This window comes from Mesoplodon mirus, assembly GCF_964341445.2.
Source record: "Mesoplodon mirus genome assembly, chromosome: 16".
NCBI classification, from domain to species: domain Eukaryota; kingdom Metazoa; phylum Chordata; class Mammalia; order Artiodactyla; family Ziphiidae; genus Mesoplodon; species Mesoplodon mirus.
In genome coordinates this window covers 67,337,594-67,351,972 of record NC_138992.1, presented here as the reverse complement: position 1 = coordinate 67,351,972, position 14,379 = coordinate 67,337,594, and the positions used below count along the sequence as shown (strand labels likewise).

Sequence of the window (14,379 nt, the reverse complement as noted above, 5' to 3'; positions counted from 1 at the left end):
TTATTTTCCTTTTCCAGCTTCTAAAAATCCACATTTAAACTTCCACATTTCCTATAATTTGTTTGAACTCACAGCTGTCAACAGTACTTCACACAGGGAAATGCAGAATCTATACCAAAGTTATAAAAATAGTATAGACATATAAAATATAGATGATCTGACACTGTTACTTAAATCGTTTTGCTAAAGGTCCTAAACTTTTTTCCTCTTACCCTGGCACACTGGTTTTCAAGATTAATGAGTGCTTATCCCTTAATTCTCAGTAGATGCAAAAACAAAAGGATAGAATTCATCTGGAGGAGTTATGGGGAGAGGTAGAAGCGTCTTATTTTTCTTAAACAGTGTCGTTTGCTGTTAAGTATTCGTTAATTTCCTCTTACAATGTATTTTGGCTGGAAGATGTCTTAAAGAAAGGAAGCTGTTCAAACATGCCTTGTAGTTGATCTCTTAATCCAAATCGCCCTATTATCTTGTTCCAGTTCTGGGTATCTGAAGTGTAAATGTTCATGGGTTTAGACGATTGGCTTACTTGAGTGATAACATTTTAAAACAAACGTAAAAGCATATAATACTTTGGGATCCTGTGATCTGGGAGGGTGTACTCACTACTAAAGTGACTACAAGTTCTTGAAAAAACAGTTATTATGACATCATTTTTTTGTTTAGTAGCACTAACGATTCTGGCATCCAAAATTTATCTTTATTTGCTATTATAATACAGAGTTTAGGAAACCTCTGCACTCACACATAATACGAAAACAAACCATCCTCGCTTACATTCTCAACAAAATATTCTTTCTCTTAGGTAAGTTTAGATAAACAAAGCAGAATCCAACTTTCATGGGAAATGGGAGACGGTAGCGGGTAGAGGTGTGTCTTTACCTCCAGGCTCTCGTGCTTCTCTCTGCTCAGCTGCACGTCCATCCAGTCGTCACCCTCCGGGTGCTCCACCTCGGGCTGCCTGTGGCGAGGGCGCCTGTCCCCTGTGCTGAGAACTCTCTGCTTCTGATCCATCCCCTGCTCGAGACCCACCGTCTCCGATCCTACTAGTAGTCTTCCTCCTTTCTCCACTGTTGTTTTGAACAAGTGTGATACTTTAATTGTACACTTATTTGAGATTTCTATATTTTACCCAGATCTTTTCTCAGGACTAGAATTCCGTCTCTGCCAGTATTCTATCTACCAGTGGTTTCCTTAGTTCTTTCAAAAAGTAGTATTTTTAAAATAGTATTTTAAAACACTATTTTAAAAGTAGTGTTTTAATGTTTGATTAGACAGTTGTCAAGAATATAGTTGAGGAAGCATATTAAATATTTGACATTATACTGATTAAATAAAATTACTCTATGTAAATATCCCCCCCAAAAAACTTCATTCAGTAGACTAATTTCTATCTTCCTGTATTTTTTTTTTTTTTTTTTTTTTTTTTTTTTTTTTTTTGGTACGCGGGCCTCTCATTGTTGTGGCCTCTCCCGTTGCGGAGCACAGGCTCCGGACGCGCAGGCTCAGCAGCCATGGTTCACAGGCCCAGCCGCTCCGCGGCATGTGGGATCCTCCCGGAACGGGACACGAACCTGTGTCCCCTGCATCGGCAGGCGGACTCTTAACCACTACGCCACCAGGGAAGCCCTCTTCTTGTAATTTAATGTGTTTATTGTATAGAGACGTTTAACGAAATTGTTTGACCTACCCTATGAAAGGTAAGTAGAAATCAAAATTCAGTCTGTTATATTAACAAAAAGCCATAGTGATTTTTTAAAAATTTAATGTCTTATTAAAATTACTTTCTTTATTGCAGGTTGATTAGAGCACATGCATCTGAACTTAATATAACATATAATCTTTCAAAGAACACATTAATGTATTTAATCAGAGCACTGGTATTGTTTCTTATAAAAGTTTTTACCTTTGTTTAATCGTCATGTACTTTTTTTAGACATTTCATTACCTGTTTCTTCCCAGTGTGGGGGTAAGAAAGGAAATGGTAATTAAAGCTTTGCAAGCCCAATATATTTTCCTACCCCACAGATATTCCAAATTAAATAAAGTGAATGAGGTTAGTATTATTAAAGTTGGTTGCTAGCTAGGTAATAGGGTTAGGTAATAACGAGGACATTTACTCTCCAAGTAGTTCGTTTAATAATTAATACTACAGGTAAAAACAATTTGCAAGCATCCTCTGTGTATGACAGTTTAATTAACAGGGCATAATCAAAATGAGATATGAAGAAAAACAACTGAATTCAGTGCAAAATACCAGAAGCTAAAGGTCCAGGAATTCATTCATTCAGACACTAGGTAGAATGAATTATCATAGCTCTCAAGCAAAAATAAAATAGCAGAGTATTCAGTTAAAGGAAAACTGAAATACAGTATAATGTTGGTGAATGTTGTAACAGTCAATCTAAGTTGGACTACATCAAACAGAAGCCCAGAATAATGGTGATGGAAGTTTATTTTTCTCAAGTCAAAAACATCCAGAGTGGATAGTACGAAGCTGACAGTGGCTCCATTGTGTCCTCAGGGACCAGCCAGGCTCTTTGCCATCCTTAGCTTTGGCTTTCCTGTCAAGGTTAGCTTCTGGCCTTCAGCGACTCTCAAGGCTCTCAGAAGCAGGAAAAGTGGGTAGGGCTAGAGATGAAAGGACTTTCTTTCTTGTAGAGTTGAGTCATTGCCCTCTAAGCAGCCTTCCAAGGTGGCTCACCATCTTGTTAGACACAGCTCGGTCACATGACCACATGGGACTGTGAGGGAAACTGGCATATGTTAATTAACTTGATTGTGGTGATTATTTCAAAATGTGTACACATTACCAAATCACCATGCTGTACTATATATATATGTATATATATGTGTGTGTGTGTATATATATAGATATAGATATATATACACACACACACACACAATATTTGTCAATTATTTCACAATAAAGCTGGATGAAGAAAAAAGAGAAAAGGGCTTAGAGGCTGGAAAAAACTAATTGTAGAAAATAGGAGGAAATGGATAAATATATAAATTGACAGTTGAAATCTGAATTTTATTCTCAACCTACGAAGCAGTGCATATTAGAAAATCTTTCTTTACGCTCAAGTGAAAATGAGACCATCTGTATAATTACTGCATGGGTTCAATTATCATTACTTTTTCCCCCCCTTTTCAGTTTCTTATGCTGTAATTTGGCCCATATTGTTACAGTGTGTCTTGCAGTTTGGTGTATTCTATCACAAGTGGAAAACACGGACATCGAAATGCAGAAACCAAGACCCTGGAGAAGGGCTAATGGATTACTGATATGATTTGTCAAATATAACCAATAATTAGTTTACCTTTTTTTAATATTTATTTATTTGGTTGCACTGGGTCTTAGTTGTGGCTCTGGGCTCCTTAGTTGTGGCATGCGAACTCTAGTTGCCGCATGCATGTGGGATCTAGTTCCCTGACCAGGGATCGAACCCGGGCCCCCTGCATTGGGAGCATGGAGTCTTATCCACTGCACCACCAGGGAAGTCCCAGTTTACCATTTTTAACAGCATTAAAAGTTGCATCACCTTAGTTCAAACCACCAAAACAAAACATGAATTAGCAAAAACATGGTTGGAATCTGTGATTCCTCCGGATAGTGTTGGCTTGTGCATATAATGTAGAGATAAAGATTAAGAAGAATAAAACCTGGCGTGGTGTGTATCTACATCAGGTTGATAAGTGCTTTGTTGTTTTGAAACTTACAGCAGGGGTTTTATGTAAGCTCAGCCTGAAAAGTTCTCAGATGTTATGTTCTGCTGTGTTCTGATTAACTTTGAAATGATGATTTTTTATATTCCCTAACAAAGCCTGTGACAGCCAACCTTCTGTCTTCCTTGCAGGACAGAGATCCGGTCAAGGCAACCCCTTCAGGATGATCTTCCTTTCTTTGAGAAGCCCCCAGCCAGGCAGTTTTCCTTACCAAACCTGTCTCTGGAAGAGCCTCCACTGCGGACCATGACACTGGCCAACGAGGAAGCACTGCAGAAGATCTGTGCCCTCGAAAGTGAGCTTGCTGCCCTCAGAGCTCAGATTGCCAAAATTGTGACCCTCCAAGAACAGCAGAACCTCAGTGCAGGTCTGGAAGTCCTACATTTGTTTTAACTAGCAAACTGGAAATTAGGAGAATGCCACTAATTTGAAAAGAAAAAAAAAAGTATATATAGAAGTGTAACTGAATCACTTGGCTGTACACCTGAAACTAACATAACATTGTAAATCAACTATATTACAATAAAAGTTAAAAAAAAAAAAAAAGTAACAGCCATTGGGCTTGTTGGAAAATCAGGGGTCAGTCCTCTGCATTGTCCAGTACAGGAGCCAGTCAAGGTTAGTTTTTGTTTGTTTTGAACGACCTTAATGCCGTCAGAGAGGATGATGAGTGTATTTTGAAAACACAACATATACATACATTGATACACTTGAATTGCTACTTATGTGAATGCTGTGGTAAACTTAGTTGTCTGTGATAATGGCACCATTCACATCAGACAGGAGGTAATCGCAAAAGACAACCCTGACAGGGTTGAGTGCTGTTTACTGACCTACATGTCCTGAGGCAAGTGCTTGGCCTTTCTACCTCCCTTTCCTGCTTTAAAACGGGGATAGTAGTTACCTATGGTAGGGAGTAAACGTGGAGATTCTATACGATACCTTCAGCACATAGTAGCTATTCAGTCGTCATTTTTCTCCCTCTTGCCCGGAATGGAAACTGAATTCAGGTCCTGTGACCCCTGGACGACTACTGTTGCTTTTACTTGTGTAGCACTGCCACTTTGGAGAGGAAACGATAGCCTTGACATCCTAGCCCATTAACCTGCTGGGAGGTAGTGGCTGTTTTTCCGAGCGTTGTTCCCTGAGTCCTGGCGAGACTCAGCATTAGCCAGCTCTAAAGGTTAAAGGATAGGACAGTTATTCTGCCTCTGAGCCACTTTGCTTGCAGTCCTGGCGTTTAATGTAACCCCACATGGAAACCTCATCCAACCTGGGTCAGGCCAAGATGGGCAGAGGGTGAGTGCACTCCCCGCACCTGGTGTTACTTAAGTGAAATTTGCACGTAACTTACGAAAAACCGAAAAAGTCCTGCCCTTTTCCGTTTAACCTATGAATTACATTTCTCTTTTGCTTTTACCTCCCTCTTCTGGCAGACTAGAAAACTACTGTAAATTGTGAGAGAATTTGGGGATTTATGTTAGACTTCTATTTACAATCCAAATCCCTTGGGTAAAACTCATGTGCATCGAGTTCCCCCTAATTAATATAGTTCACCCCCAAAACAACTCTCTAATCTCCAGTTATGCAGAAAGATGAATTTTTAGGTTCTTATTTTAGAACCACTTTAACTCTTGGTTACTTCTTATTTTGGAAATTACTATAACTTTTTTTTTTCTCCCCAGAAATTTGTTCAACAATAAATCTAAAACTTTAAACACACTTTGGTCGATGCACATTCTAGTTAATGCTCAATTAAATCTTCTATGTAAGTATACTTAAAAAGAGTCACAAATGTATCAAATGGTTTTTTCAAATATTCTAGTACTAAACTGTCAAACTGTAGATACTGAAGATAGTTACGTGTGCAGTACCGATGCTCTGTTTCATCTAAAAGTAGCTACACACTTGGCAGCAGTCAGACTTGAACACTGGAGATCACAGAAGCGCCCTGTTAAGTTAAATGGAATGTTTCCATCTGGAGAGTTTGGGATTAAATGATACAGTGACTGAGATGCAGGCATTTAGATTCCAACCAAGTAACTGAAACTTCCTTTCTACTTATGTAACTTCGATTCTTTTTAAGGATACTGTTTTCAGATATAAAGTCCTTAACATAATGTTGCTTTTAAAATAGTTTATTTGCCTATTACCAGCAGGATCAAACTGACTTTCCCTTGTTTCTGTAGGTGACTTAGAATCTACGGCATCCGTTGCCACAGCGCCACCCTCTGTCCCGCCACCTCCCCCTCCGCCACCTCCCCTCCCTCTGTCAGGGCTCCGCCAAAGCGCATCCGCTATTGATCTGATTAGAGATCGAAGAGAGAAAAACGCCTGTGCTGGAAAGACTTCAGTCAAGAGCAATCCAAAGAAATCTGATATGCCAAATATGCTGGAGATCCTTAAAGACATGAACAGCGTGAAACTTCGGTCAGTAAAAAGGTGAGGAGACATTTGCCTTCTTTCTCACTTCCCTTGATTTTTTTATGCCTAAAACCAAGTACTAGGTTTCTTTTTTTTTTTTGAATATTTGAATTTTATTTTTTTTATACAGCAGGTTCTTATTATCCATTTTATTATACACATCAGTGAATACACGTCAGTCCCAATCTCCCAGTTCATCACACCACCACCACCCTTCCCTGCCACTTTCCCCCCTTAGTGTCCATATGTTTGTTCTCTACATCTGTGTCTCAGTTTCTGCTGTGCAAACGGTTCATCTGCACCATTTTTCTGGATTCCACATATATGCGTTAATGTATGGTATTTGTTTTTCTCTTTCTGACTTACTTCACTCTGTATGAAAGTCTCTAGATTCATCCACATCTCTACAAATGACTCAATTTCGTTCCTTTTTATGGCTGAGTAATATTCCATTCTGTATATGTACCACATCTTCTTTATCCATTCATCTGTCAGTGGGCATTTAGGTTGCTTCCATGTCCTGGCTGTTGTAAATAGTGCAGCAATGAACATTGGGGTGCATGTGTCTTTTTGAATTATGGTTTGCTCAGGGTATATGCCCAGTAGTGGGATTGCTGGGTCATACGGTAGTTGTATTTTTAGTTTTTTAAGGAACCTCCATACTGTTCACAGTGGCTGTATCAATTTACATTCCCACCAACAGTGCAACAGGGTTCCATTTTCTCCACACCCTCTCCAGCATTTGCTGTTTGTAGATTTTTCTGATGATGCCCATTCTAACTGGTGTGAGGTGATACCTCAGTGTAGTTTTGATTTGCATTTCTCTAATAATTAGTGATGTTAAGCAGCTTTTCATATGCTTCTTGGCCACCTACATGTCTTCTTTGGAGAAATGTCTGTTTAGGTCTTCCACCCATTTTTGGATTGGGTTGTTTGTTTTTTTAATATTGAGCTGCATGAGCTGTTTATATATTTTGGAGATTAATCCTTTGTCCATTGATTCGTTTGCAAATATTTTCTCCCATTCTTAGGGTTTACTTTTTGTCTTGTTTGTAGTTTCCTAAGGTCCCATTTGTTTTTTGTTTTTACTTCCATTACTCTAGAAGGCGGATCAAAGAAGATCTTGCTGTGATTTATGTCAAAGAGTGTTCTTCCTATGTTTTCCTCTAAGCGTTTTATAGCGTCCGGTCTTACATTTAGGCCTCTAATCCATTTTGAGTTTATTTTTGCATATGGTGTTAGGGATTGTTCTAATTTCATTCTTTACATGTAGCTGTCCAGTTTTCCCAGCACCACTTATTGAAGAGACTCTTTTTCCTCCATTGTATATCCTTGCCTTGTCATAGATTAGTTGACCATAGGTGCAGGGGGTTATCTCTGGGCTTTGTATCTTGTTCCATTGATCTGTATTTCTGTTTTTGTGCCAGTACCATATTGTCTTGATTACTGTAGCTTTGTAGTATAGTCTGAAGTCAGGGAGTCTGATTCCTCCAGCTCTGTTTTTTTCCCTCAAGACCACTATGGCTATTCGGGGTCTTCTGTGTCTCCATACAAATTTTAAGGTTTTTTTTGTTCTAGTTCTGTAAAAACATGCCATTGGTAATTTGATAGGAATTGCATTGAATCTGTAGATTGCTTTGGGTAGTATAGTCATTTTCACAATGTTGATTCTTCCAGTCCAAGAACATGGTATATCTCTCCATCTGTTGACATCATCTTTGATTTCTTTCAACAGTGTCTTATAGTTTTCTGCATACAGGTCTTTTGTCTCCCTGGGTATGTTTATTCCTAGGTATTTTATTCTTTTCGTTGCAATGGTAAATGGGAGTGTTTTTCCTTAATTCCTCTTTCAGGTTTTTCATAATTAGTGTATAAGAATGCAAGAGATTTCTGTGCACTAATTTTGTATCCTGCAACTTTACCAAATTCATTGATTAGCTCTAGTTTTCTGGTAGCATCTTTAGGATTCTCTATGTATAGTATCATGTCATCTGCAAACACTGACAGTTTTACTTCTTCTTTTCCAATTTGTATTCCTTTTCTTTTTCTTCTCTGATTGCTGTGGCTAGGACTTCCAAAACGATGTTGAATAATAGTGGCGAGAGTGAACATCCTTGTCTTGTTCCTGATCTTACAGCAAATGCTTTCAGTTTTTCACAAATGAGAATGATGTTTGCTGTGGGTTTGTCGTTTATGGCCTTTATTATGTTGAGGTAGGTTCTCTCTATGCCCACTTTCTGGGGAGTTTTTATCATAAATGGATGTTGAATTTTGTCAGAAGCTTTTTCAGCATCTATTGAGATGACCATATGGTTTTTATTCTCCAATTTGTTAATATGGTGAATCAAATTGATTTGCATATATTGAAGAATCCTTGCATCTCTGGGATAAATCCCACTTGATCATGGTGTGTGATCCTTCTAATGTATTGTTGGATTCTGTTTGCTAGTATTTTGTTGAGGATTTTTGCATCTATGTTCATCAGTGTTATTGGTCTGTAATTTTCTTTTTTTGTCTGGTTTTGGTATCAGGGTGATTGATGGTGGCCTCATAGAGTGAGTTTGGGATTCCTTCCTCTGCAGTTTTATGGAAGAGTTTGAGGAGGATGGGTGTTACCTCTTCTCTCAATCTTTGATAGAATTCACCTGTGAAGCCATCTGGTCCTGGACTTTTGTTTGTTAGAAGACTTTTAATCACAGTTTCAATTTCATTACTTGTGATTGGTCTGTTCCTATTTTCTATTTCTTTCTGGTTCAGTTTTGGAAGGTTATACCTTTCTAAGAATTTGTCCATTTCTTCCAGGTTGTCCATATTATTGGCATAGAGTTGCTTGTAGTAGTCTTTTAGGATGCTCTGTGTTTCTACAGTGTCTGTTGTAACTTCTTTTTCATTTCTAATTTTATTGATTTGAGTCCTCTCCCTTTTTCTTAATGAGTCTGCCTAATGGTTTATCAATTTTATCTTCTCAAAGAACCAGCTTTTAGTTTTATTGATCTTTGCTATTGTTTTCTTTGTTTCTATTTCATTTATTTCTGCTCTTGATCTTTATGATTTCTTTCCTTCTGCTAACTTTGGGTTTTGTGTGTTCTTCTTTCTCTAGTTCCTTTAGGTGTAAGGTTAGATTGTTTGAGATTTTTCTTGTTTCTTGAGGTAGGCTTGTATAGCTATAAACTTCCCTCTTAGAACTGCTTTTGCTGCATCCCCATAGGTTTTGGATCATCATGTTTTTGTTATCATTTGTCTCTAGTATTTTTTGATTTCCTCTTGATTTCTTCAGTGATCTCTTGGTTATTTAGTAGTGTATTGTTTACCCTCCATGTGTTTGTGTTTTTTACATTTTTTTCCCCTGTAATTGATTTCTAATCTCAGAGCGTTGTGGTCAGAAAAGATGCTTGATATGATTTGTTTTCTTAAATTTACTGAGGCTTGATTTGTGACCCAAGATGTGACCTCTCCTGGAGAATATTCTGTGCGCACTTGAGAAGAAAGTGTAATCTGCTGTTTTTGGGTGGAATGTCCTATAAATATCAATTAAATCTATCTGGTCTATTGTGTCATTTAAAGCTTGTGTTTCCTTATTAATTTTCTGTTTAGATGATCTGTCCATTGGTGTAAGTGAGGTGTTAAGGTCCCCTATTATTATTGTGTTACTATAACATTCTTTATTTTAAAAGTCTATTTTATCTGATATGAGTTTTGCTACTCCAGCTTTCTTTTGATTTCAATTTGCATGGAATATCTTTTTCCATCCCCTAACTTTCTATCTGTATCTCCATAGGTCTGAAGTGGGTCTCCTGTAGACAGCATTTATATGGGTCTTGTTTTTGTATCCATTCAGTGAGCCTGTGTCTTTTGGTTGAGCATTTAATCCATTCACATTTAAGGTAATTATCGATATGTATGTTCCTATTACCATTTTCTTAATTGTTCTGGGTTTGTTTTTGTAGGTCCTTTTCTTCTCTTGTGTTCCACTTATAGAAGTTTCTTTGGCATTTGTTATAGAGCTGGTTTGGTGGTGCTGAATTCTCTTAGCTTTTGCTTGCCTGTAAAGCTTTTGATTTCTCCCTCGAATCTGAATGAGATCCTTGCTGGGTAGAGTAAGCTTGGTTGTAGATTCTTTCATCACTTTAAGTATATCATGCCACTCCCTTCTGGCTTGTAGAGTTTTTGCTGAGAAATCAGCTGTTAACCTTATGGCAGTTCCCTTGTATGTTATTTGTCATTTTTCCCTTGCTGCTTTCAATCATTTTTCTTTGTCTTTAATTTTTGCCCATTTGATTACTATGTGTCTTGGTGTGTTTCTCCTGTATAGGACTCTGTGTTTCCTGGACTTGGGTGGCTATTTCCTTTCCCACGTTAGGGAAGTTTTCAACTATAATCTCTTTAAATATTTTCTTGGGTCATTTCTCTCTCTCCTCTCCTTCTGGGACCCGTATAATGCGAATGTTGTTGCGTTTAATGTTGTCCCAGAGGTCTCTTAGGCTGTCTTCATTTCTTTTCATTCTGTTTTCTTTATTCTGTTCCGTGGCAGTGAATTCCACCACTGTGTCTTCCAGGTCACTTATCCGTTCTTCTGCCTCAGTTATTCTGCTGTTGATTCCTGCTAATGTAGTTTTCATTTCAGTTATTGTATTGTCCATCTCTGTTTGTTCTTTAATTCTTCTAGGTCTTTGTTAAACATTTCTTGTGTCTTCTCAGTCTTTGCCTCCATTCTTTTCCCAAGGTCCTGGATCATCTTCACTATCATTATTCTGAAATCTTTTTCTGGAAGGTTGCCTATCTCCACTTCATTTAGTTGTTTTTCTGGGGTTTTATCTTGTTCCCTCATCTGGTACATATCCCTCTGCCTTTTCATCTTGTCTGTCTTTCTGTGAATGTGGTTTTTGTTCCATAGGCTGCAGGATTATAGCTCTTCTGCTGTCTGCCCTCTGGTGGATGAGGCTATCTAAGAGGCTTGTGCAAGTTTCCGGATGGGAGGGACTGGTGGTGGGCAGAGCTCAGTAAAAGTTTAATCCACTTGTTTGCTGATGGGTGGGGCTGGGTTCCCTCCCTGTTGTTTGGCCTGAGGTGACCCAATACTGGAGTGTACCCGGGCTCTTTGGGCTAATGGTGGACTCTGGGAGGGCTCACATCAAGGAGTACTTTCCAGAACTTCTGCTTCCAATGTCCTTGTCCTCATGGCGAGACACAGCCCCCCCCCCACCTCTGCAGGAGACCCTCCAACACGTGCAGGTAGGTCTGGTTCAGTCTCCCCTGGGGTTACTGCTCCTTCCCCTGGGTCCTGATGCGCACACTGCTTTGTGTGTGCCCTCCAAGAGTGGAGTCTCTGTTTCCCCCAGTCCTGTTGAAGTCCTTCAGTCAAATCCCGCAAGCCTTCAAGTCTGATTCTCTAGGAATTCCTCCTCCTGTTGCTGGACCCCCAGGTTGGGAAGCCTGACGTGGGGCTCAGAAGCTTCACTCCAGTGGGTGGACTTCTGTGGTGTAAGTGTTCTCCAGTCTGTGAGTCACCCACCCAGCAGTTACGGGATTTGATTTTATTGTGATTGTGCCCCTCATAGTGTCTTATTGTGGCTTCTCCTTTGTCTTTGGATGTGGGGTATCTTTTCTGGTGCGTTCCAGTGTCTTCCTGTCGATGACTGTTCACCCAGTTAGTTGTGATTCTGGTGCTCTTGCAGGAGGGAGAGCATGTCCTACTCTGCCATCTTGAACCAATCAATCTCCCAGATACTAGGTTTCTTGAGAACTTTGTTTTATAACATGACTACACGAGTAGCTCTAAGTTTTTAGTTTAAAAAAGATAGTTAACTGTGTACAGGAGCCTAAGAGATTAGCAGAATAAAGACTTGCAGGTAACTTTCCAGTTTCTCCCCCAATTGCATTTGAAGGCTTTTCGTTACTGTGCAGTCATTCATCCAGTGAAGCTGTGCTGTGTCCCTGCTCTGGCAGTCACCAGGCTTTTGGAGAAGAATGGAACCCTAATTGCCCTGAAGGAGCACATAATCTCTGCTCCCAAGAGGACCTGAGTGACTGTTATTGGGCACTTCCGTGCTCTTTCATTGAGCCTTAAATCTCGGGTTTCCACTTCGCTGCATCAGTATGTGTCAGTGTCTGTCAAGTGTATGTGATGCCAGAGAAGTGCTGTTGGGCTCCCTGTGTGCTTCCCGGAGGCATCAGCGCCCCCTTGGTTTATGTTCATTTCTCTCAGGTCAGCACAAGATCCAAAGCCCAAACCGGTGGATGCTGCTGACCCTGCTGCCCTCATAGCAGAGGCTCTGAAAAAGAAGTTTGCTTATCGGTATCGATGTGATAGCCAAGGTGAAGTTGAAAAAGGAATTCCAAAGTCTGAATCAGAGGCCACCTCAGAAAGAGTGTTGGTGAGTACTGGGCAGAGTTCTCTCCTAGTACAGCCTGGTAGTTCACTTCACTGCTGCATGCTGTAAGACATTCAGCTGTGTTTGCCTGCAAGATTCAAAAGGATGTATGCTACAGGATTTAGTCCTTACCTACAGCTAGATTACCTATTATAGAAGAGCATAGAGAAGGAAGCAAAAGTTAACCCCTGGTTTCGTTGCTTAGTGTCTCCTATGTTAAATTTTCCATGCTGTTTTACTTAAGTATAATGAAGTGAAATTCATTAGAATAAAATTTATATCTGAGGACAATAAAAATGCTGTGATAGAGAAAGGAAAGATCATTTTCTCTTAGGGCACCTGTGAGGAAGTCTCCTGAAGAGGGAGAGACATTTGACCAGGGTCTTGCAGGCTGTGGGCATGCCAAAGGTGGAAACTGAGCAGATTTCATGGAAGCTCTCAAATATATTAATTTATACATTACCTTTATTCTGGGTACTGTCATGGGGGATATGTGTTCTTAGAAATTCTAGCATCTTTGAAAGTCTTCAGACATTGAAAAGGAAACTCTGTATCTTCCTTCTTTTATTCAAAGAAGTAAGATTGGACTAAGCTAGGCTCTTGCTAAGGTAATTATAGTTTTCTAGGCGTAACTTTGTTGTCTCTTTGCCTTTCACTCTTTTGATATGTCACGTTTATAACAACTTGTCAATTCATAAACGTTTTAATATTACCTAGCTGTTTGGTTTTTCATGAAGGACATACCTGTGATCCGTGATTGGGAGGGGGGCATATCATTACTGTTACATGAACCAGTCTTTTTTGTTTCTTTTCTAGTTTGGGCCACACATGTTGAAGTCTACAGGAAAAATGAAGGCTTTAATTGAAAATGTTTCCACTTCCTAATAGTGAGCTGGGAAAGACTATCTTACTAGTTCAGTTGTTGGTGTATTAGGGCTGTTCAGCTAATAGAAATGAACACCATTTGGTAAATACCTGGATTTAGTGTCTTCTTTTAAGTCTCAGAGGATTAAGCTATAACAGAAGCACTCTAAGTCTGTTTGCTTTTAAGAGAAGGTCCGTTCTGAAGTCTTCCATAACATATTTATATTCTGACATGTTTTTAATGTGTAGCCAAGATGTTTAGATTTCCAGTCTGCACAACCATTATATAGATTTCAGAACAAAGAAAGGACCTTTGTAGATGTGAGTTTTTAATTCTTAACACTAATTTATCTGTACACATGTTTTATGTGCATGTCTTTGGATGTAAAACAGGACATAAGATTTAATTAGCAAGGGGGCGACGAGGGTGCTGACACTGTCATTTGTTTTCAGTGATCATTTCTATTCAGTGATGGAGCAGGTGGGATAACCAAGTTGTTGGAGCGAAATGGTTTTGAGATTGGAATTCCTTCTTACCTGGAACAGAACTTTTTATCTTAGATTCTCTCTCATGTTTTCTTGGATTGGAGATGGGGTTTGAGTAGGAACCAGATAACGTTTGCTGCTGAAACTCCATAATGCTTTCCTTTAAAGAGGGAAGTCAAGGATCATGGAAACTGTTTTCACTGTAGTGCTGAGGAAGAAAATGTAGTTTTCAAATAGTGAGGAATCAAATGATTGAATTAAATCTCTTTTAAAGTAAAAACTAGAATGTACCATCTTTTTTTTCAGTTTAATAAATGGCATGAAGATAACTTGCTGCTAATACTTCTGGAAATGTCAGCATAATGGAGTTAAAAAATTTTAATATTGGTCAAAATAGCTTTATAGTGAAACACTGAATAGGCGAAAGAATTTTCTGTAAGTTGCTTATTGGTCAGAATGCTGTTTTGCTGAATTACATTATGTAGCATAAACCTTAGGTGCT

At 39.0% G+C, this 14,379-nt stretch overlaps 1 protein-coding gene across 3 annotated transcripts in view; it reads left to right on the top strand.

Moving 5' to 3' along the window:
- The window catches only part of MTFR1 (mitochondrial fission regulator 1), a 63,248-nt gene extending 49,747 nt beyond the window's left edge, over window positions 1-13,501 (top strand). For all 3 annotated transcript variants that reach the window (XM_082601028.1, XM_082601029.1, XM_082601030.1), the window contains 4 exons: window positions 3,864-4,099; window positions 5,922-6,174; window positions 12,362-12,530; window positions 13,344-13,501. In XM_082601028.1, the coding sequence (XP_082457154.1) occupies window positions 3,864-4,099; window positions 5,922-6,174; window positions 12,362-12,530; window positions 13,344-13,412 (727 nt within the window). In that variant the 3' untranslated portion in view covers window positions 13,413-13,501. The remainder of the gene's footprint in view (window positions 1-3,863; window positions 4,100-5,921; window positions 6,175-12,361; window positions 12,531-13,343) is intronic.
- Window positions 13,502-14,379: the final 878 nt, after the last annotated feature.